At 38.6% G+C, this 19,763-nt stretch overlaps 1 protein-coding gene across 8 annotated transcripts in view; it reads right to left on the reverse strand.

Moving 5' to 3' along the window:
• Positions 1 to 19,763, reverse strand: part of syne2a (spectrin repeat containing, nuclear envelope 2a) — a 78,846-nt gene that overhangs the window by 16,767 nt on the left and 42,316 nt on the right. For 7 of the 8 annotated variants that reach the window (XM_077510353.1, XM_077510352.1, XM_077510351.1 and 4 more), the window contains 14 exons: positions 17,161 to 17,331; positions 16,948 to 17,081; positions 16,604 to 16,784; positions 14,790 to 14,972; positions 14,214 to 14,324; positions 13,940 to 14,094; positions 13,661 to 13,793; positions 13,481 to 13,575; positions 10,431 to 10,665; positions 8,130 to 8,327; positions 7,475 to 7,597; positions 4,740 to 4,895; positions 925 to 1,083; positions 443 to 609 (listed from right to left, as the gene is read on the reverse strand). In XM_077510353.1, the coding sequence (XP_077366479.1) occupies positions 443 to 609; positions 925 to 1,083; positions 4,740 to 4,895; positions 7,475 to 7,597; positions 8,130 to 8,327; positions 10,431 to 10,665; positions 13,481 to 13,575; positions 13,661 to 13,793; positions 13,940 to 14,094; positions 14,214 to 14,324; positions 14,790 to 14,972; positions 16,604 to 16,784; positions 16,948 to 17,081; positions 17,161 to 17,331 (2,201 nt within the window). The remainder of the gene's footprint in view (positions 1 to 442; positions 610 to 924; positions 1,084 to 4,739; positions 4,896 to 7,474; positions 7,598 to 8,129; positions 8,328 to 10,430; positions 10,666 to 13,480; positions 13,576 to 13,660; positions 13,794 to 13,939; positions 14,095 to 14,213; positions 14,325 to 14,789; positions 14,973 to 16,603; positions 16,785 to 16,947; positions 17,082 to 17,160; positions 17,332 to 19,763) is intronic. The other variant, XM_077510355.1, reaches the window with a different exon arrangement.

The raw sequence follows: 19,763 nt of genomic DNA on the forward strand, positions 1-19,763 counted from the left end.
AGTATATGGAAGTAATGTATATATTTTCGTGAACGATCAAAGCCTTTGTCATATCAATGTTTTATTTTTTTATAACGTGTGGCAGTAAAAGTTAAATTGAAGTTTTTTTCGTTAATTTTTGTTAACTAAAATAACCTTGTACGTCACACATTTGTCGCCATGACGACGATGACTTCTTCTACTTCCACTTGTTCTTCGCCAGTCAAAAGAAGAAAGTCAAAAGAGTAGCTTATAGTGTGAAAAAGTTTTTTTCTTTTTTAGTTTAAAATAACTCAACAAGTCCGACAGAGACAAAAGTCATATTACCGATTTTAGAGAATTATCATCATTCTGTATGTGTGACCGTATTCCTGCTGACCCCGCCTGTCCTTTTCTGCAGCATTGCCCATTAGAGTCCATTTATAGTGAATCTGGAATGCAGACATTCAGGTTGTGTACTGACCTGGCCTCGATGTGGCTGAAAAGGTTGCGCCACCTCTGGTTAACCTCTTGCAGGGAGCCGCACACTTGAGTCTGCTTGGCCTCGTCGCTGGCTAACAGCAGCTGCTCGCCCAGGTGCTTCAAGTGGCTTTTATTCTCACTGAACAAATTGATTTCCTCCATGCAATCCTATAGAAACAAAGAGAACCCCAAAATGACGGACTTTTGAATTTCCAAAGGAATTATTTTGTTGACTGATGCTTGATGATGAGGCACGAAGGTACAAAAGGCTGTGTTGAGCCACTGAAAGGACAACTGTTGTGTATGAACAAAGCCATTCCATTCCAGGCCACCATCTGTTACAATCAGCACGGACCATGTTGCATATATATGGATGTTCATAAACGCTACGCCAGCAATGTGCATGCCCCACCACACTAATTCGATGACACAATTAAACTGTTGTGTTTTTTTTTTCGCATAAAAAAACTAGCCCTGAATTACCTTTTTCAGTTTTTCAACCATTTCTTCAATGCTGAGCTCTGTGCTGTGGCACACCTTGTTCTCAATCTGGTCCAGCCAATCGCAGAACTCTTTGTTTTTGTCATTAAATATTGTCCAGGCGTTGAGGCGGTCAGCAATCTCCTGCCTGCGCAAGGACACCTGGGAAGAATGAAATGCGATAGTTAGCTAGGAGGACACTTTTCGTCAAACGTCACAATAACAGATGTAGCACTAGATTTACACTAGCTGAAAAAATATTGCGCAACTCTAAAATTGATTACAGGATTACAGGGCATAAATAAACGGTAACTCAACACAGAATCTGCACGTGAACGATGAGAGATGATGTCACCAATGTCAAAGCAATAACTTGAGGACTATAAATAATCGCATAACAGCAATCCCTGCTATGAAATTATGTCCCGTGGTTGTAATAGGGATGACATCATTGTAAAGCGACTGGATGTTTCAGTTTGTGTTCTGTGGCGATGCCACGACATCATCGCTGCGTCTGTTAACTTTGATCTTGTTGGTATTTTGGAATCGGTGCGTATTTGGGCTAAGAAAATGAAGAAATGTTTTATTGTGAACAAGCATTTTGATCTTTGAAGGCGTTCACATCTGTTGATTTTAAATCAAATTGGGTCATTGAAACTCAGCATTGATATTTTGTCGGTCAATTACTGTAAAATGCCTTGTATAATACGCACCCATGTATAATACAGTCCATGATTTGCTGATATTCTTATTAGAGTGAAAAATATGAATGAAGATTCAAAACAACTCAAAACAAAGTGTAAATAACTATGCCTTTTTTTCTGTATTTATGTTTAAGGTCTTGAGATGTATTTTAATTTCAGCAAGCTTTTGTTCATTTTGTTCCTGTGTTTTTAAATCTCTTTAATTTAATTTGATTTAATAATACTCCCTCTCAATTTAGGATTTTTTGGGCAAAAAACAAAACAAAAAAACGGGTATTATTCATTGAATTATACAGTGAATGCTTAATCAGATATTGTCTGATATTGAGAGGGGAGTATTATTAAATTAAATTTATTTAATTTAACTTAAGTTAATTTAATTTAATCATACTCCCCTCTCAATCTAGTATTTTTTTGGCAAAAAAAAAAAAGAAAAGAAAGTATTAGTTGTTGGATTATACAGTAAGCATTCAAATATTGTCTGATATTGAGAGGGGTGCATTATTAAATGAAATGAAATGAAATGAAATGAAATGAAATTAAATTAAATTAAATTAAATTAAATTAAATTAAATTAAATTAAATTAAATTAAATAATTCTCCCTTCTCAATCTAGGATTAAAAAAAAAAAAAGAGTATTATTCATTGGATTATCCAATAAGCATTCAGATATTGTCTTTGTAGTAAAATACAAAACAAAAAAAACAAAACAAAACTGAGCATGAAATATGATTTTCCTGTTCTATCACAGGGCGGCACGGTAGTCGAGTGGTTAGCACGTCCGCTTCCCAGTTCTGAGGTCTCCGGTTCGAGTCCAGGCTCGGACCTTCCTGGGTGGAGTTTGCATGTTCTCCCCGTGCCCGCGTGGGTCTTCTCCGGGTACTCCGGTCTCCTCCCACATTCCAAAGACATGCATGGCAGGTTAATTGGGCGCTCCGAATTGTCCCTAGGTGTGCGTGTGAGTGTGGATGGTTGTTCGTCTCTGTGTGCCCTGCGATTGGTTGGCAACCAGTCCAGGGTGTCCCCCGCCTACTGCCCAGTGCCAGCTGAGATGGGCGCCAGCAGCCCCTGCGACCCTTGTGAGGAATAAGCGGTCAAGAAAATGGATGGATGGATGTTCTATCACAATCTTTTAATCTCTTAGTAATTAATTGAATTTAATAATACTCCCCACTCAATCTAGGATTTTTTGGCAAACAAAATGAGTATTAGTTGTTGGATCCAATAAGCATTCAGATATTGTTTTTGTAGTAAAATAAATAAATAAATAAAAATTAAAAAAATTAAAATAAAAAAATTGCTTGAAATATGATTTTCCTGTTCTATAGCAATCTTTTAATCTCTTAGTAATACATCAAATTTAATTTAATAATACTCCCCTCTCAATCTAGAAGCTTTTTTTGGCAAAAAAAAAAAAAAAAAAAAAGACTAGCAAAAAAAAAGATTAGCATTCAGATAATTGTCTTTGTAGTGTAAAAAAAAAAGAAAAACTGAGCCTGAAATATGATTTTCCTGTTCTATAGTAATCTTTTAATCTCTTTGTAATTCAGCTGAATGGGAGAAAATCTTCAATAGAGCCTGACTGATTAACAAGGTCCATTTGACTAATAACAGCTTAAAGGCCATGAAAACATCACATTGCACAGCAGAGGAGGTGATGATCTTTTGTTTGGTCAAAAGTGGCTTCTATGAAGGGGCTGTATTTCCCTGTTTGGTGGCATTTATTTGATGCAAACAAGCCCCGGTTCTGTTTCAACACACGATTTGTGGCCCTTGAGGAGCTGCTGCCAGCCCTGTGAGGAGTTTATGCTTCCCCCCGTGAAAACAATGGTCGCGGCCCCCTGATTCACTTGAGCTCAGCCGGGCCATCTGGTTGTCAGAGCCATTCCAGTGGCTGCCCCCAACATACAACCTGTTAACTAAGCGGCAGAGACTAGTGTGGCTAAGAACCAAGCCTCCTAGAGATGACATGGAATCAATAGACACTTTATATGCTGTGCAAATTGAATTCTGATTTAATTGGACGTAGACTTGTGGCTGCTGTTGTTGCATCTGCGAGTCCCCATTAACTGCTGCCAAGGTGGAGCAGGTGACAGCGTCCATTTTCAAGTGGAGACCCAATTAGTGCCAGCGTAAATCATCGTGCGAGCGTCTTTGTCCACTGGCAGGAATGATATAATGGTTCAAGAACAAGAGTGTGTTTGTGTCGGAGCCAAAAAAAAAAAGAAAAAAAAAAGACTTAAATGTCGGAATTTGGCCCTGCGTTCATGTAGTCGAGCCAGGCTGCATGCACGGAAGCGGCTACGCCGCCACATGATTAGTCAGCAAGCAGGTTGAGCTTGTTAAATGCTGAGAGCTGTTGTAAAAATTTGGAGTGGACTGAAAAATAGGCGTCATTTTCATTGCTGAAAGTTTCCCGGCAACCGTTATAGAAATGTGGGGAAAAAACATTTAGAATTTTATGCTGACCAGGGAATGGAGCAAATTGCCAGGCAACTTTTTAAAAGTTCTAAATGAACCAATAAAAGCTGCCAGGCACAAAATAAAAACAACAGGACAGGTTTTAATTTTGATGTTGAAACATGTCAGTCAACATCTGATTGCACAGAAAAGTTGTTGAAGGTTTTTAGCTGAAAACTAGTGGCTAATTTATCTTTTTTTTTTGACTGGATCATGAAAAGAGAAAAATGAAAACAGCAGAGGCCCTGGAATTGAGCCCTGCGGAACACCATACATGTGAATTCATATTACACCTTTTTTTTCTCTCCTTTTTCCCCTTTCCTCCCCTTTTTTCATTTTTTTCTTTTCTTTTCTTTTTTCCCTTTTTTTCCTCTTTTTTTTCTTTCCAGGAGAAAAAAGAGAAAGAAAAAAAAAAGAGAAAAAAGGAGGGGACAATGAATTCATATTACACATATTCATTCGACCACTTTCTTTTTTTTTTGCTCAACATTGTTGGTATGACGGACGGGATTACAATAATCAAAAAAATAAAAAATAAATCACATGACGCACCATCACATCAGTCACAAATTAACTAGTGAGCGCACCGAATTACATGCACCAACCCTCCAACATGTCTACTGTCGTGTCCGTCATCTTCCAGCCTTTCCTCACCTTGGCGCACAGTTCTTCCCACTGAATGTGAAGCTGTTCCAGCTGCTGTTCCAGCAGAGCAGAATCGGCCGCCGCCACGTACTGGGACAGGTCAGTCTTCATGGAGGCCAGTTCTTTTAATCCACCGGCGAAATGGCGCAGAGAGAGGTCCGTCGTCTGCATCGCACAAAAACAAAATAAATAAATAAATATAACGGTCACGCAGCCATAAACACGCTGTATGTACACGCTTTCTTGCCCCTGTTCGCTCTGACCGTCCAGATTAAAAGGACTGTGGATGGGACAGTCACAGGGGGAGGGTGAAGGGGGTCGAGGGCTAAAAGGGGGAGGGGAGCAAAGCCATGAGGGCATTTAATAAGGGAAAGCGGGGTAAACCCAAAAGTATTGTGTTGGAATGGGCGGTATAATTGGAGGGTGGAAAACTTTGCAGTGTTTGATTGCAATTGTACACAAACACGGTCAATGTTTTTAGTGTTTTCAGTCAGAATTGAGGTTACAAATAAAGTTTATGGAGTTCAATTTTTGTTTTCTTCATTAGCTAGTCATAAAACTCATGAACAACTATTTTAAAATGACCAAAAACATTTTCAGTAGTCTTGTCCAGAGTTGTAATAGTTTGGGATTTTTCATAATAGTTCTTATTTTTAAATAGTTTTTAAGTTTGCTAGTTTTTATTTATTTTTTAAAAATGTTTCGTTTTAGTTGTTTTTTTGTTTTTTGTTTTTTTAAGCTCGAGTATTAGTTAGGGATGTAACGATATCTAAACGTCACAATATGATATTATCACGATATGAAGCTCATGGTAAGATAATTATCACGATGTTGTGGGGAGGTTGGCGATATTTAAAAAAGGTCACAATATTAAAAAAAAAAAAAAAAAGAGCTCATATTTAAAAAAAAAAGCACACTATTTTGCTTTTGTACATATCAGCAATGTTATTATTATTATTATTATTATTATTATTATTATCATCATCCATCCATCCATTTTCTTGACCACTTATTCCTAACAAGGGTCGCAGGGGGTACTGGCGCCTATCTCAGCTGGCTCTGGGCAGTAGGCAGGGGACACCCTGGACTGGTTGCCAGCCTATCGCAGGGCAATTATTATTATTATGTTTATTATTATTATTATTATTATTATTATGTTGTTGTTGTTATTATTATGTTATGTTGTTAATGCACGCACACATTGAGTTCTTCCACATATTGACTTGCTTCACAGGCATTTAGGCATATTACGTTCCCCTTCATCTGACAATTAGTGTAGATTTTCAACACAGAAGGGCCAAAACATCCCTAATGAAAATTTAATTGCACTAAAACTATCGCGAACATGAAGATGACGATATTGTGGCAGTTTTAATATATCACGATAATGCCCTTCTCGTTACATTCCTAGTATTAGTTTTTATATGGTGTGTCGAAAAAAAATGGTCACTAAGTATTGTGTAATAATCTAAACTACAATTCTCAAATGACTGACCGTCCTTCTTCTGTAAATATATTAAAAATGATGAAAAATGCTCATTTATAATATTAATTGATAAAGACGAAAACGAAAATATCACAATTAGACATAAGATGTAGTTAAGGTTAGTTGTTATTTTTAAAAAGCATTTGCGATTTCATTTTACTTCATTAACAAAACGTTAGCCCTGCGATTGGTTGGCAACCAGTCCAGGGTGTCCCCCGCCTACTGCCCAGAGCCAGCTGAGATAGGCGCCAGCAGCCCCCGCGACCCTTGTGAGGAATAAGCGGTCAAGAAAATGGATGGATGGATAACAAAACGTTAGTTTTACATTATAATAACCTTGGTCTTGTCTAAAGTTAAAGTTTTACTATAATAAGTTAATAAGTTAAAGTTAAAGTTTTACTATAATAATGTTTTATTTGTAATAGATCGTATCCGCCTACACGAGTGCCAATACTGTGAAATAAGGCCGGGTATCGGCTCGAGACGTTTTAAAATTTATTTTATAATACCTCAAAATGAAAATCTACTTTTTACAGCTGTGAAAGGCATGCAGGAGATGTCAGCGTGCACGTGGTGCGCAAACAGTCATTTCTGAAGCAGGGGCGGATGATACCTTGCTCAAGTGCGTAAATTAGTTTAATTATACTTACCAACTGTAGAGGGAGCACTTGAGCAAAAAAGTCCCAAATACTTTGTATTTCTGCTTGAAGATCAAGCAACTCATATTATCAATAGGGATGTCGCGATAAGGGCAATATTGTGATATCGTGATATTAAAACTGCCACAACATCGTTGTAGTCATGTTCACAATATTTAAAAGGAACACATCTGTTAAGAAAGTCAGGTTGATTTCCATTTGTGCAGTTCTAGCATCCTCTAGTGGCTATTTTATTAGTGCAATTAAATTTTTATTAGGGATGTTTTGGCCTTCTATGTTTAAACTCTATGCTAATTGTCAGATGAAGGGGAACCTAATTTGCTTGTGAAGCGATCAATGTGTGCTTGCATTAGCATTAGCCTCACTATTAAGAGATTGTAGGTGGTTTATATGCATTGCTGTTATGTGCAAAAGCACAATTTGTGCTTTTCTTTTTTAGTATGAGGCTTGTTTTTTTTTTTAGAATATTGTGACCTTTTTTAAATATCGCCAATGCCCCCACAATATCGTGATAATTATCGTATTGTGACCTTCCTATCGTGATATCGTATCGTGATGTTTGGTAATTATCAATAATGTCACCACTGTGTTAAAATCACCCGAATGAGCTCCTCTTCCTCCGACTCCTCAATCTTCACGGGAAGCGGTCTCTTCAACTGGATCCTCAGCTCTTTCAGTTCACACATCCTGGTGTTGATCACGTCCTGACAACGTGACCAGTTCTATTACATGAACAGAGATGTAATGAAGGTCTTTTTATTTTTTTGTTCAGACTTATACACTTTTTTTTCTGTTTGTTACATACAGGTATGCTTTGGATTTTTCAGGCACTCCTGTGACGGAATGATCGGACAGTTAGCAGTACCCAGCTGTCTATGGATTGCGGATCAGAGATAGATTTGAGCTGTACTTTGATCCCTCTTGGCAGGAGCTTTGTGCGAGGGCTCACGCCATGCACGAGTGTGAGTGCGGGCGCGGGTGTGTGTGTGTGTGTGTGTGTTTATAGTGGGATCAGGGCCTGGATATGGGTCATCCAAACTGACCCCACCCCCTCCTATCACATTAACACTGTGAACCTCAGTCCATAGCTTGCATTCATTCTTATTTCAAAGAAAAAAAAAAAGTCAATTTGGGGATGATAATAATTTGTGTGACTGACCTCTAAAATGCATTATCAATCGAAGCCAAACAATAAGGAATGCAGAGTTAAATGTAACTAATGCCATTGGAGGATTGAGTTATGAGTGCAATTACCTGAACAGTGGTGCGAAACAGGCCTCTCCTTTTTTGGACTAGCATGTCAGTATGTTCCCAGGCCCCTTCTATGGCCTGAATATCCGACTCCAGTCGACTCCGACTGTCTGAGTCTAACGTCGTCTCGCACAAAAGCCGGCCAGCCTCCAAAGTCTCGGCGAGTATGGGTGCGTGGAGCTCCAGAGCTTCATTAAGAACCTTGAGCAGATTTAAAGGGAAAATGTGGAATGTCGACTTTAGAATTTTAGTACAAAAACAAATCTGTGCAATGATGTTAAGACAGTGGTTCTTAACCTGGGTTTGATCGAACACCAGGGGTTCGGCGGAAGTCAAACCACACACCCGACTCGTGTGATTTGTGATGATAGGCCCCACCCACTAAGGTATGCTACATTAGTCGAATTGTGACTGTTGTAATTGTAATCCCTTCATGCTATGTCAAGCGAAAAAGGAAAGAGGGATGACAAATACGTGCAATAAGAATTTGCGTGTACAGTGATACCTCGGTTTACGAACTTAATTGGTTCCCAGAGAGTGTGTGTAAACCGAAAAGTTCTTTTTCCGAACATTTATTTCCCATAAGAAACCATTAAAATGAGAATAATCCGTTCCCAGGTCCCTATAAAACATAATTTTCTACTAAATAAGCCTTAAAACTGCACAAAAATATACCTTATTTTTATTTTTTATTTTTATTATTTTTTTATTGTATTGTAATTAAAGAAATACATTGTACTGTATAATAAAGTCGTTTTATTTTACTTTGTGATGGTAGTTCTTGAGGATAGTAGCAATGGTAGACTTACTTCATTCGCGAGCGTTTCACCGCGTAGTGTTTTTATGGAACGGTTGTCGCTCATTCGCACTTTCGTGCTCACCGGAGCGGAGGAGGTGTGTCCCTTGGTGACAAGGAAGTGGAGCACTTTAGCGAGTCAACAAGTGAGCACCGTCAACTACTTTCACCTCTTTCCTGGGACTAAACAGCCGTGGCACGATTTTCTCCTTTTTTGAGGTACGTGATGGCACTTTCGCTTTTTTTAGTGGCGCGAACTCCATTGACTACAATGCAAACGCGCCGCCGAATTGCCGTCCCTCGCTGGTAAGCATTAGGCTTAACACTAGCCTGTGGTGGGGTCTTTTTCGGGCCCATAATAGCAAAAGTACACTCAAAATGTCTATCAAACACAAACCGCGTCCGCACTAAAAGAAAGGGGGTGACGAACTGGGACGCCGTGAGCGTGCGTCAGCTTCTTGTGGCCGCCACCGTGGTGCTGTTCGACCGCGTGGTTTGGTTTGTCCGCCGAAAAGTAGTTCGTCAGCCGAGACTAAATTTTCGCGAATTTAATGTTCGTGAGGCGAAAAGTTCGTGAGCTGAAGCGTTCGTGAGCCGAGGTATCACTGTATAACAAGATGGTGTTCCACAGGGTTCAATCCTGGGGGCTCTGCTGTTTTTATTGTATCTGTTCTGTTATTTCATCTTTAAAAAAAAAAAAACAGCGCAAGTTATTTTGAATTTGGTGAATATGCCTAAAAAAATTGGTGGGCGTTCAGTACCTCCACCAAGATTAACTCATTCAAACCCAAAAATGTATAAATAAGTTTTTTAATACTTTGTTCTTCACTCCCAGAAACGTATTTATACATTTTTCACGTTTTGTTTTTTTATTATGGTAGAGCAGGGGTCGCCAAGTTCGGTCCTCGAGAGCCTGTTTTCCATGTTTCTCCCCACTAGCACACCTGATTCATCATCAGGATCATTATCAAGCTTCTGCAAAGCTTGCTGATGAGCTGATGATTGGATTTGGCTGCGCTTGAGGAGGAAGACATGGAAAACAGGCTCGATAGGGGCTCACGAGGACCGAACTTGGCCACCCCTGTGCTAGAGCATACACAAGGCTTTGATGCAGCTTCTGACATGAAGAGGTGGCTTAAAGCAAGGGTAGTTATTAAAAAAATGGGCAGCAGGTGGCAGCAGAGTATTAGCGATCAGCCAGCCCATGTTGCAACAAGCTTTTTTTGACAGTGTTTTCAACAGGTTTGTGAACAATGATTAAACTTAGCTATATTTTACTGCTAATTAAATCTAAAAACAGAAACAGATACAAATATATTTTTTTTCCTGATGAAAAGAAGAGACTAATGTGTTTGTATAGCAATAGAACACAATATTCTGTGAGCCTTGCAAAATTAGTCAAAATCCAGTAAAAGAGCTGGGAGCGAAAAGAGTTGTTTCAATGAAAATGGTTACGAGTAAAGGAGTTAAGAACCACTATGTAAGGTTAAAATCAACATCAAACTAACCTGGCTGTGATCTGCAAGCTGATGTGATGAGACAGGCAATAGAGTAACTGGAGGGTGAGCAGAGGACAGCAGGGTTTCAACAGATCTCAGCGTCTTCCTCAGAAGCTTCACACCGCGTTTATAACTCCTCCACTGGTAGATCTGTTCTCTAGTTGTGGCCCGGCGCTGGCCAGCCAGCAGCAAAGACCTGAACCACCTCTCCCGCAGGTGGAGCGCTTGTGTCAGGAGCTCAGATCTGTGACAGTACACATACCCTATATCAGGGGTGTCCAAACTTTTTCATTTGAGGGCCACATACAGAAAATCAGAAGGACGCAAGGGCCACATAATGTTATGAAGAGAAATTGTGTTTAGTCCTAAAAATTGTACAAATAATTTATTTGTGCTTTTGCATATTTAGAAAAATGCTACATTATATAAACCAATTTATTCCAATTTATTTGTAATATGACAGTAGGGTTATTATAGTTTTGGAAATTTTCTTTTTAGTTTTTATTTTGTTTTGACATTTAAAACACATTTACACATCACCCATTTAAAATCATCCCCAAAGGCTCATGCGTTAAATTAATTACCAAAGACTAAATGAAGGACATTTTTGCTATAATTATAGTTAGTTTTGTAAACATAAAATGTAGTTTCTGTTAGTTTTCTTTTTTTTTTTTTAAAGCATATTCGTTTTTATTTTATTTCGTTAACGAAATTGTTTTGAATTTTAGTTTTTTCGTTAGTTTTAGTTAACTAAAATAAACTTTAATAGCACCTGTGTTTTTCGACACCCTCCATTCGTACGTTGACTATCTCCAAACATTTTGTTTTTATTTTATTTGAACTGAGTCAAATGCCATTTTTAGCATATGTCTCGGGCCACAAAAAAATGGACGGCAGGCCGCAAATGGCCCCCGGGCCGTAGTTTGGACACCGCTGCCCTATATGGTCATATTGTTGAGTTGTATGATTTCAAAATAGAGATATCAGCGTTTTACAATCAATGGTTCAACATTATGACTTTCCTTGTTAAAAAGCAACACATAAAAAGACTAATAAAACAACAGCAAAACACACGTCAGTCATAGTTCCTGCGAGCAATTGCCAAATCAGCATAAAACCAGTAGGATTTTACGACCATTAACAGCCTTTGGCACTTCCAACAAGCAGAGGAGAAAAAAAACAACAACTTTCCTTTAGACCTCGCTGATAATCCTTGGGCTGTCCAAGTATCAAGAGACCACAAACAGGATTTATGAAAGGATCAAGGAGAGGGACATTTAGCTCTTCCAAGACCGGAAACATCTGCAAATTACTACATTTTGTCGCATTGGTGCGTATCCAGGGTCTTATACCCAACAAGCGAAAAATCAAATGCAGCTGGGAAACCGCAAATCGCTTCATTTTATTGATGACGCTGCCTGACCCCACAAAGGCAAGATTCTCTGACTGGCAAGAACGTGCAGGTTTCGTTGGACAAAATGGAATGACCTCTAATGGAGGAAACATATGATATCTAATTAGTACCCTAAGTACTTTAAAAATGTTTTAGATCATCATATAGTCATCAACTAGAATTTCACTTTTCACAGAGAATCATACTTTTAAAATAATAACGATGTTGGGACTTGGGGAAAACGTAAATAAAACTGTATTCAATTATTTGTAAATCCTTTTTTGCAGCATATATTCAATTACAGTCAAACCTCGATTTTCAAACACGTCTGTTCTCAACCAAATCGGTTTTCAATCAGAAAATTTTAGAATTTTATGTCTCAGAACTCGTCCAAAAAATCGGCTCTCGACCAAACTGAAAAAAGACGAGCGTACCTGAACGCGACTCACTCGGGAGCCGAGCTAACTCGAATGCTTCCTCCGTAGCACATTCGTGTTCAAAGTTCGTTTCGAGCAGACCTGTTCATTGTTATTTCCGCAAATCTTTTTTTTAGAGTTGCATCGTGTATTAGCCCCTAATCATGGGTCCAAAGAAAGCAAGTGCAAGTGGTAAAGCTGGTGAAGAAAAGAGGAGAGTAGTGCGCAGAACTATTGAATTTAAAAAAGAAATGTTTGCATTTTGGGTTTTTTTTCCATCATTTTAGATAGGATATCTAAATAAATTCTATTTATTGTAAAAGGTATACAGTGCAGTTTATGGTGTAAAATAGTAAAAAAAAAAAAAAAAATGGGAAAAATTGTTTCGGATTTCGAACAAATCGCTTTTAGAACAGCCTTCTGGAAAGGATTATGTTCGAAAACTGAGGTTTGACTGTACTACATTACAAGGACAGGTTACCCATCCATCCATCCATCCATCTTCTTGACCCCTTACTCCTCACAAGGGTTGCGGGGGGTGCTGGAGCCTATCCCAGTTAAAAAACTTAAGGGAAAAAAACCAAAACAAAAACAGACCAGTCTGGAAACATGTTAGCTAGCATAGGCAAGTACATAAAATATTTAAATAAATAAATAAATAGGGGCGGCACGGTGATGGAGTGGTTAGCACGTCGGCCTCCCAGTTCTGAGGACTCCGGTTCGAGTCCAGGCTCCGCCCTTCCTGGGTGGAGTTTGCATGTTCTCCCCGTGCCCGCGTGGGTCTTCTCCGGGTACTCCGGTCTCCTCCCACATTCCAAAGACATCCATGGCAGGTTAATTGGGTGCTCCGAATTGTCCCTAGGTGTGCTTGTGTGCATGGATGGTTGTTCGTCTCTGTGTGCCCTGCGATTGGCTGGCAACCAGTCCAGGGTGTCCCCCGCCTACTGCCCAGATCCAGCTGAGATAGGCGCCAGCACCCCCCGCGACCCTTGTGAGGACTAAGCGGTCAAGAAAATGGATGGATAGATGGATGGAAATAAATAAATAAGTAATCATAAAATAAATAAAATTAAAAAATAAAAATAAAATTAAAAACATTTCAAAATGGTGCTGTTTTTTTTTTTTTACTGTAGTTGTGAAGACGAAATCAATAAAACTGAGAAAGCTGTACACTGTCATAGCACTTATCCGATACAACAATAAGAAAGTATCGTTAAAAAAAAAAAATACTTAATTGTCCCATCACTTACTTTCCTTCCAGTTTTTGTTCTTCCACGGATTTGATTGCATGACAGAATACACTTTGGAGAAGCTCTTGTCCACTTATCAGCTCAATCTGACGCCTCTTCTCGGGTGAGAGACAACAAATAATGACAAAGGTATTACAGCACATGATTTAGAAAGTAGACACCCTTCTCGTAATATTGTACCTGGTGGACAGCAAGCATCTCGTGGAGGTTGAAGCCACTTGGAAGTTCTGACTCAAGCTCCTCCAGGATAAAAGTTAGCTCCTGACACTTCAGATGAACATCTTGGGACTGCCTATGTTCACGTTGCAGAGTTCTGACAAAACGGCATTCATACAAATTTGAAAAGCAACATGTTTTTGTGCCCAAAAAGCCATTTTTGAGCATTGAATTACAGTCTCTATCCTCCTGTTCTGCCCCATTGTCTCCATTCACCACAAGCGTCTCATTTCACTTTCTCACCTGTAAAAAAAACACATATGATTCACACCATGGGTCCATTTTTGGCTGAGCATGTGCAGTGCGTCCTTCTCCCGCTTGTTGAGGGTCACACGGCCGCTCAATTCGCTGACATCAAGCAATGACGGAAGCAGTTCGATAAGTTTCAACAGCTCCTGCTATTCAGCCAAGAAATAAAACAAAGTTTTAAGAGGCGATGATGAAAAAAAAAATCTTGTGGAGGAGAACTTTAAGACGCAACTATCGCTCTTGTCTGCTGGCGAGAACTCAAACCAACCTTCACAATGTCTTTGTCAGTCATGTTAGATTTCTCTCCATGTATGTTTTGTGTCTGCTTCTCAAGGGCTTCCAGCTGCGTGTGAAATAGTTTGGAGTTGTCTAAATCTTCCTGCAGAAAGAAATGGGACAGAGTCAGTGCATCTGTGCAGTTGTATGACGTTTTGTGATTAAATGATCTTGTACTTTTCTACTTCCATTGATATAACTTGTGATTGACCCTGTAATTCTCCTGGCTAGGGCTGTGCAATTAATCAAAATTCAATTACAATTTCAATTATTACAGTCCACAATTATAAAATTAGCATAATCGTAAAAAAAAAGATTAATACTAATTTTGTATTTGTTTAAATTACATTTGCAATTTTTAAAATTATACTACTAAACAAATTTAATAAATTTTGTTTAATCCAAAAGGCACTTGCATAATTAGTGTTTCAAAGAATTTCATTTGTCTTAATATTTAACATTTTCTTGTTTTGTAAACAAAAGATAAATGATCATCCAAATCATGCTTTAAATTATTAACAAAGTATCGTAATCATGATTAATATTTCAGCCATACTCCTGGCAATACCTGAAGACTTTTCTTTGTGTCTGAAATCGCCTGGTTCAGCAGGAAGACCTCAAGCGACAGCTCCGTGCTCTCTGATTGGACCAAATTTTGGACCAGTGGTTTGAGCCGCCCAATGAGAGGCTTTGACAAGGCCAGCACATCTGCCGCACTGTTTTGCAGGTCCTTGGCAAAATTCTGCAATTTCTTTGCAATGATGAAATGAGGTCAACAGTATATCAAACACCAGTTGCAGAAAGAAGAAGCAGTGGGAAGTGTTAAAAACCTTGGTGACACTAGTGACTGGGCCTTTAATTAATGTAATTGTCAAAGCAGTTAGAACAGTGGTTCTTAACCTGGTTGAAGGAACAGCAAAGAAAACAGCAGGGGCCTTGGAATTGAACCCTGTGGAACACCATATGTTCCATTATAGGTCAATTATTTATTTATTTGTATTATTTATTATTATTATTATTATTATTAGTTTATTGCATATATTTGTCCGACCACTTTCTTTTTTTTTTTTTTTTTGCTCAACATACGTTAGTATGAATTATAATTATAAAGAAATCACATGACGTACTATCACAACAGTCACAGGTCGACTAATGAGCACACCGAATTCTCTGCAGCCAATGATGGCCACCCCAAAGACTGATTCATTAATTATGTTTCTATCTGCTTGAGGAGATGAGATATCAATTATTTTTTAATATTGTTGAATTTCCAGGAAAAATTCAGGTTTTCGGGGGTGACTCAACAAACCCCTGGTGTTCAATCAAACTGGAACCAGGAACCACTGATTTAGAATATAAATTCTTATACCTATTTTTTTTTTATTTTTTTTTAATAAATGTAGCATAAATGCTTCGGACTAAAATCCTGTGTTTCAGGCAGATGTGGAATATCCTCCTGACTACCAGGAAAAAAAAATATTACGACGTGACATACATTTTCGTCTCGAAAAAAATATTGTCCAATCATGTTTATTTTGATATTCCCCAATCTTTCTGAAATAACTGTCTGGAATACTGCAAAAGAATTTTTTTTTCTTTTTTTTTTAAAAGAAGTTTTCATTTTTAAGCTATAATGTGTCCACTACAGAGGACATTTTTTAAAACTTAAATGCTAGGCTCAAATACAGTTAAAATAATTCAAACAATACTTTAATGTGTTCTTAAGAGTCTTATAGAAAACATGCTATCATTTAAAGCCTAAATTTGTTCAACAAAAAATGTTATCAGTACACTTACTTTTCCTCTTCCCTCAAAAGTGCTTGCACTGAAGGAAGCCATTTTCTTTTATGATGCAATCAAGGGTAGCAAAGCCCCGCCCCTACACATTTGCTATCATTGGAAAGCTCTGAATGTCCTCTACAGAGCACAAAAGTAGTTAAGTCAATCGTATGCACTGGGTGGGAGATATTCCGGTTTAAAAAAAGTCCACTACAGAGGACAAATTTGAATTACTGGTAGTCAGGAGGGTACGTGAAAATTTGGAAGCCGTGCCCCTCGAGCTTGCTTTTCAAAACAACCTCTAATGCAGCATGCGGACAGTACAAAATGAGGTGAATCAGTGTAGCGCAGCAAAACGAGCAATAACAGCCACGAGTTCATCCTCTGAATCAGCGTAAGTACATGATGAGTCAAGCAGGTTATTCAATCATTCTCTCGAACTAAACGAAAGAAAAAGAACAGAAGAAAGGTTCTAATAATTCAAATAAACTGATTGCACTCTGTGTCCATCCACCTGTTTGGTAAACAGAAATAAACACTGAAATTTCTGGATTGAAGATTATCCACTTAATTGGACAATTAATGCGAACTGCATGAACTAACCTCCGCTGAGTGGAGCGCAACCTGAGGTTCCTGTCGGGGTGAAAAGGAGGAGACGCGACAGCGAAGGTGTTCCAGCTGAAGGGAGCCGTTATCAAAGGCCTGATTATACTGCCGCCAGAGCGTAAGGGTCTCGTCAGTCTTCTGGTGTTCCTCCTTCAACTTTTCCAACATGTCCTCCCACCTGGGAAGAAAGTCAGTTTAAAATTATAACTTTAGGAGAAAAAAATATGATGATAACCTTCTGTAATAAAAAGAAATAATGGCCCCAGTATAACTGGCATTTTTCAAGTTCAAAAGTCATGGATGGATGGATAATTATGAATCAGTGAGTCCATGTTACTGACCGTTTTCTCTCTTGTTCTACTCGATCATTCAACGACCGAGACGTTCCACCATCAAGAGTCTTCAAAAGAATCTCAAGAGATTTGTTGACGTCTGCCCAAAGCTTCTTCCCTTGTGTGCACGTCTCCTGGAGTTGCTTTTCACAACAAATGCCAGGTGTATCTCAAAAACAAATTTTCATTGACATTTCTCCCATAAGTTATATTGAAGCTAACCTGCAGACGCTCCAGATAACCTTCTGTCTGCTTCGGTGAAAGCAAACGCGCTCCATCAGTCTGCATGGTGCAGTGCACCCTGCTGGTGTGCAGAGAGACCTCCCGCAGATTTCTGTCCAGACGAGACCATTCCTTGACAGTTTGCTGCAAAGTTGGCTCCAAAGCTCGGATCTAAGAATCGGCACAAATGATTGCTGTTAATATTCATTTCAATCAAACTACACTGTTGGTTTTTGAGTGCAATAATCAGTTCACTAAACAATGACTCAGGGGGGATTAATAGCACAATAACATAATTATGAATTAAGTAACAGTCATTTGTTTTTGTTTGTTCCTTGTATGTGGAAATGTTTAGCCATAGTAATCTTTGGACTTTATTAACAGTATTTGTTCATTTTTTTATTATATGCAGTATACAATTGATGTTATGAATTCATCCATCTCGTGTTAATTTTATCTGGCATTTTAAAATTCAGTCTTTTAGCCCAGTTTCAATCACGCTTATTTGTTTTTATTATAGTTAGTCCACCCATCCCGTTTTTATTTAGTTTAATTTTAGTCGACTATAAATCTAGACTTAGACTAAGACTTGACTTTATTGATCCCTTTGGGATGGCTCCCTCTGAGAAATTTACATGTCCAGCAGCGATAAGAACAGTTAATAAAATGAAAAATAATTCAATCAATCAATAAATAAGGTTATGACACCAGAGATTGAATTAATAATAATAATAATAATAATAATAATAATAATAATAATAATAAATAATTCAATCAATCAATAAATAAGGTTATTACACCGGAGAATGAATTAAATAATTAAAGTACGGTAAAGTGCCATATTTGTGAAGTGAAGTGCACGCTACCCCCTCCTCCCCCCCAGTCTTTATTTTCCTCCAAGAAAACATAATTTTATTCGTCTAGTTTTAGCCAACAAAAACTGTCAACGTTTTAGTCTAGTTTTAATCAGGACAATCATTTTACCAGTGTATATTTTTTTGTCAGCAGATATGTTGAACATTTTGGATCGAAAACTATTTTACATACAATTTTCTCGAATCATTTTTATGTCAAACAACTTCACACACAATTACAGCATATCAACAAATGTCTACTACGGCTCGATGCTACAAGCTAGTAAATTAGCAAGCATTAGTTAGCAGTCGGATTAACATTATTGTTAGAACTTATAGCCGTTGGCTTATTTTATTTAATTTTATTTTCAAAATCATATAATTTTCATACTGAGGACTCGGGTTCGAGTCCAGGCCTCCGGCCTTCCTGGGTGGAGTTTACATGTTCTCCTCGTGCCTGCATGGGTCTTCTCCGGGTACTCCGGTCTCCTCCCACATTCCAAAGACATGCATGGCAGGTTAATTGGGTGCTCCGAATTGTCGCTAGGTCTGCTTGTGGGTGTGGATGCGTGTGCGTCTCTGTGTGCCCTGCGATTGGCTGGCAGCCAGTACAGGGTGTACCCCGCCTACTGCCCATAGCCAGCTGAGATAGGCGCCAGCAGCCCCCGCGACCCTTGTGAGGAATAGGCGGTCAAGAAAATGGATGGATGGATGGATGGATGGATGGATGGATGGATGGATGGATGGATGGATGGATATAATTTTCATCTTGTTTTTTGTTCATGAACTAAAATGTCCATAGATTTTAGTCACGTTTTTTATTAAGTGACATACATTTTCGTCTCGTCTTCATTCGTCAATGAAAATGCATACTGATTTAGAAATAGTAATCCATGCCTTTGTTACATCTCGGCTGCATTACTGTAATGCACTTTATTTTGGGATCAGCCAGTCCTCCCTGCAGCGTCGCCAGCTTGTCAAAATGCTGCTGCTCGTCTCCTTACTGGTGCCCGGAAGAGGGAACACATAACCCCTATCCTGGCCTCTCTTCACTGGCTGCCCGTGAATTTTAGAGTCCACTTTAAGATTCTTCTATTTGTTTTCAAATCTCTCAATGGTCTTGCCCCACCTTATCTCGCTGAGCTCTTGCACCCTTACGCACGGTGCCTCAGATCAGCAGACCAGACTCAATTGGAGGTACCGAGGTCTAAGCGGAGGCTTAGAGGAGATCGAGCCTTTGCTGTTGCCGGTCTCTCCCTTTGGAAGGACCTTCCACTAAATATTAGGCAGTCCCCCTCGTTATCCTCTTTTAAAACACGTCTTAAAACACATCTGTATTATTTGGCTTTTGGCGCACCATGAGACTTGTTCTTGGTGTTTTGTGGTGTGTATGAGTTTGATGTTTAGTCCACTTATTTATGTATTTATTTATCTCTTTATTCACTACTCTTTATTTATTGACTGATGTAAATTCGGATGGTCTCCGGCGGGCAAACATTCTTAAAAAATATATATAAACTATGCCGATACTCTAAATGGTTCAGGAACAGCTTCAAACGTACTTTGAATGCAACTTTTTTTAAAGCATTTTCGGCAAAATTGCTCGTATGATAAGGGGTTAATAAAAAAAACAACAACAACAACAAAAAAACTTGTATTCGCACTTCAAAATGTTTGCTTTGTTCTTGTTTACTGCAAAACTATATTTATGTACAGCACTTTGTATACAGCAATGCCTGTTCTTAAAGT

This window comes from Festucalex cinctus, chromosome 21 (assembly GCF_051991245.1).
Source record: "Festucalex cinctus isolate MCC-2025b chromosome 21, RoL_Fcin_1.0, whole genome shotgun sequence".
NCBI classification, from domain to species: Eukaryota; Metazoa; Chordata; class Actinopteri; order Syngnathiformes; family Syngnathidae; genus Festucalex; species Festucalex cinctus.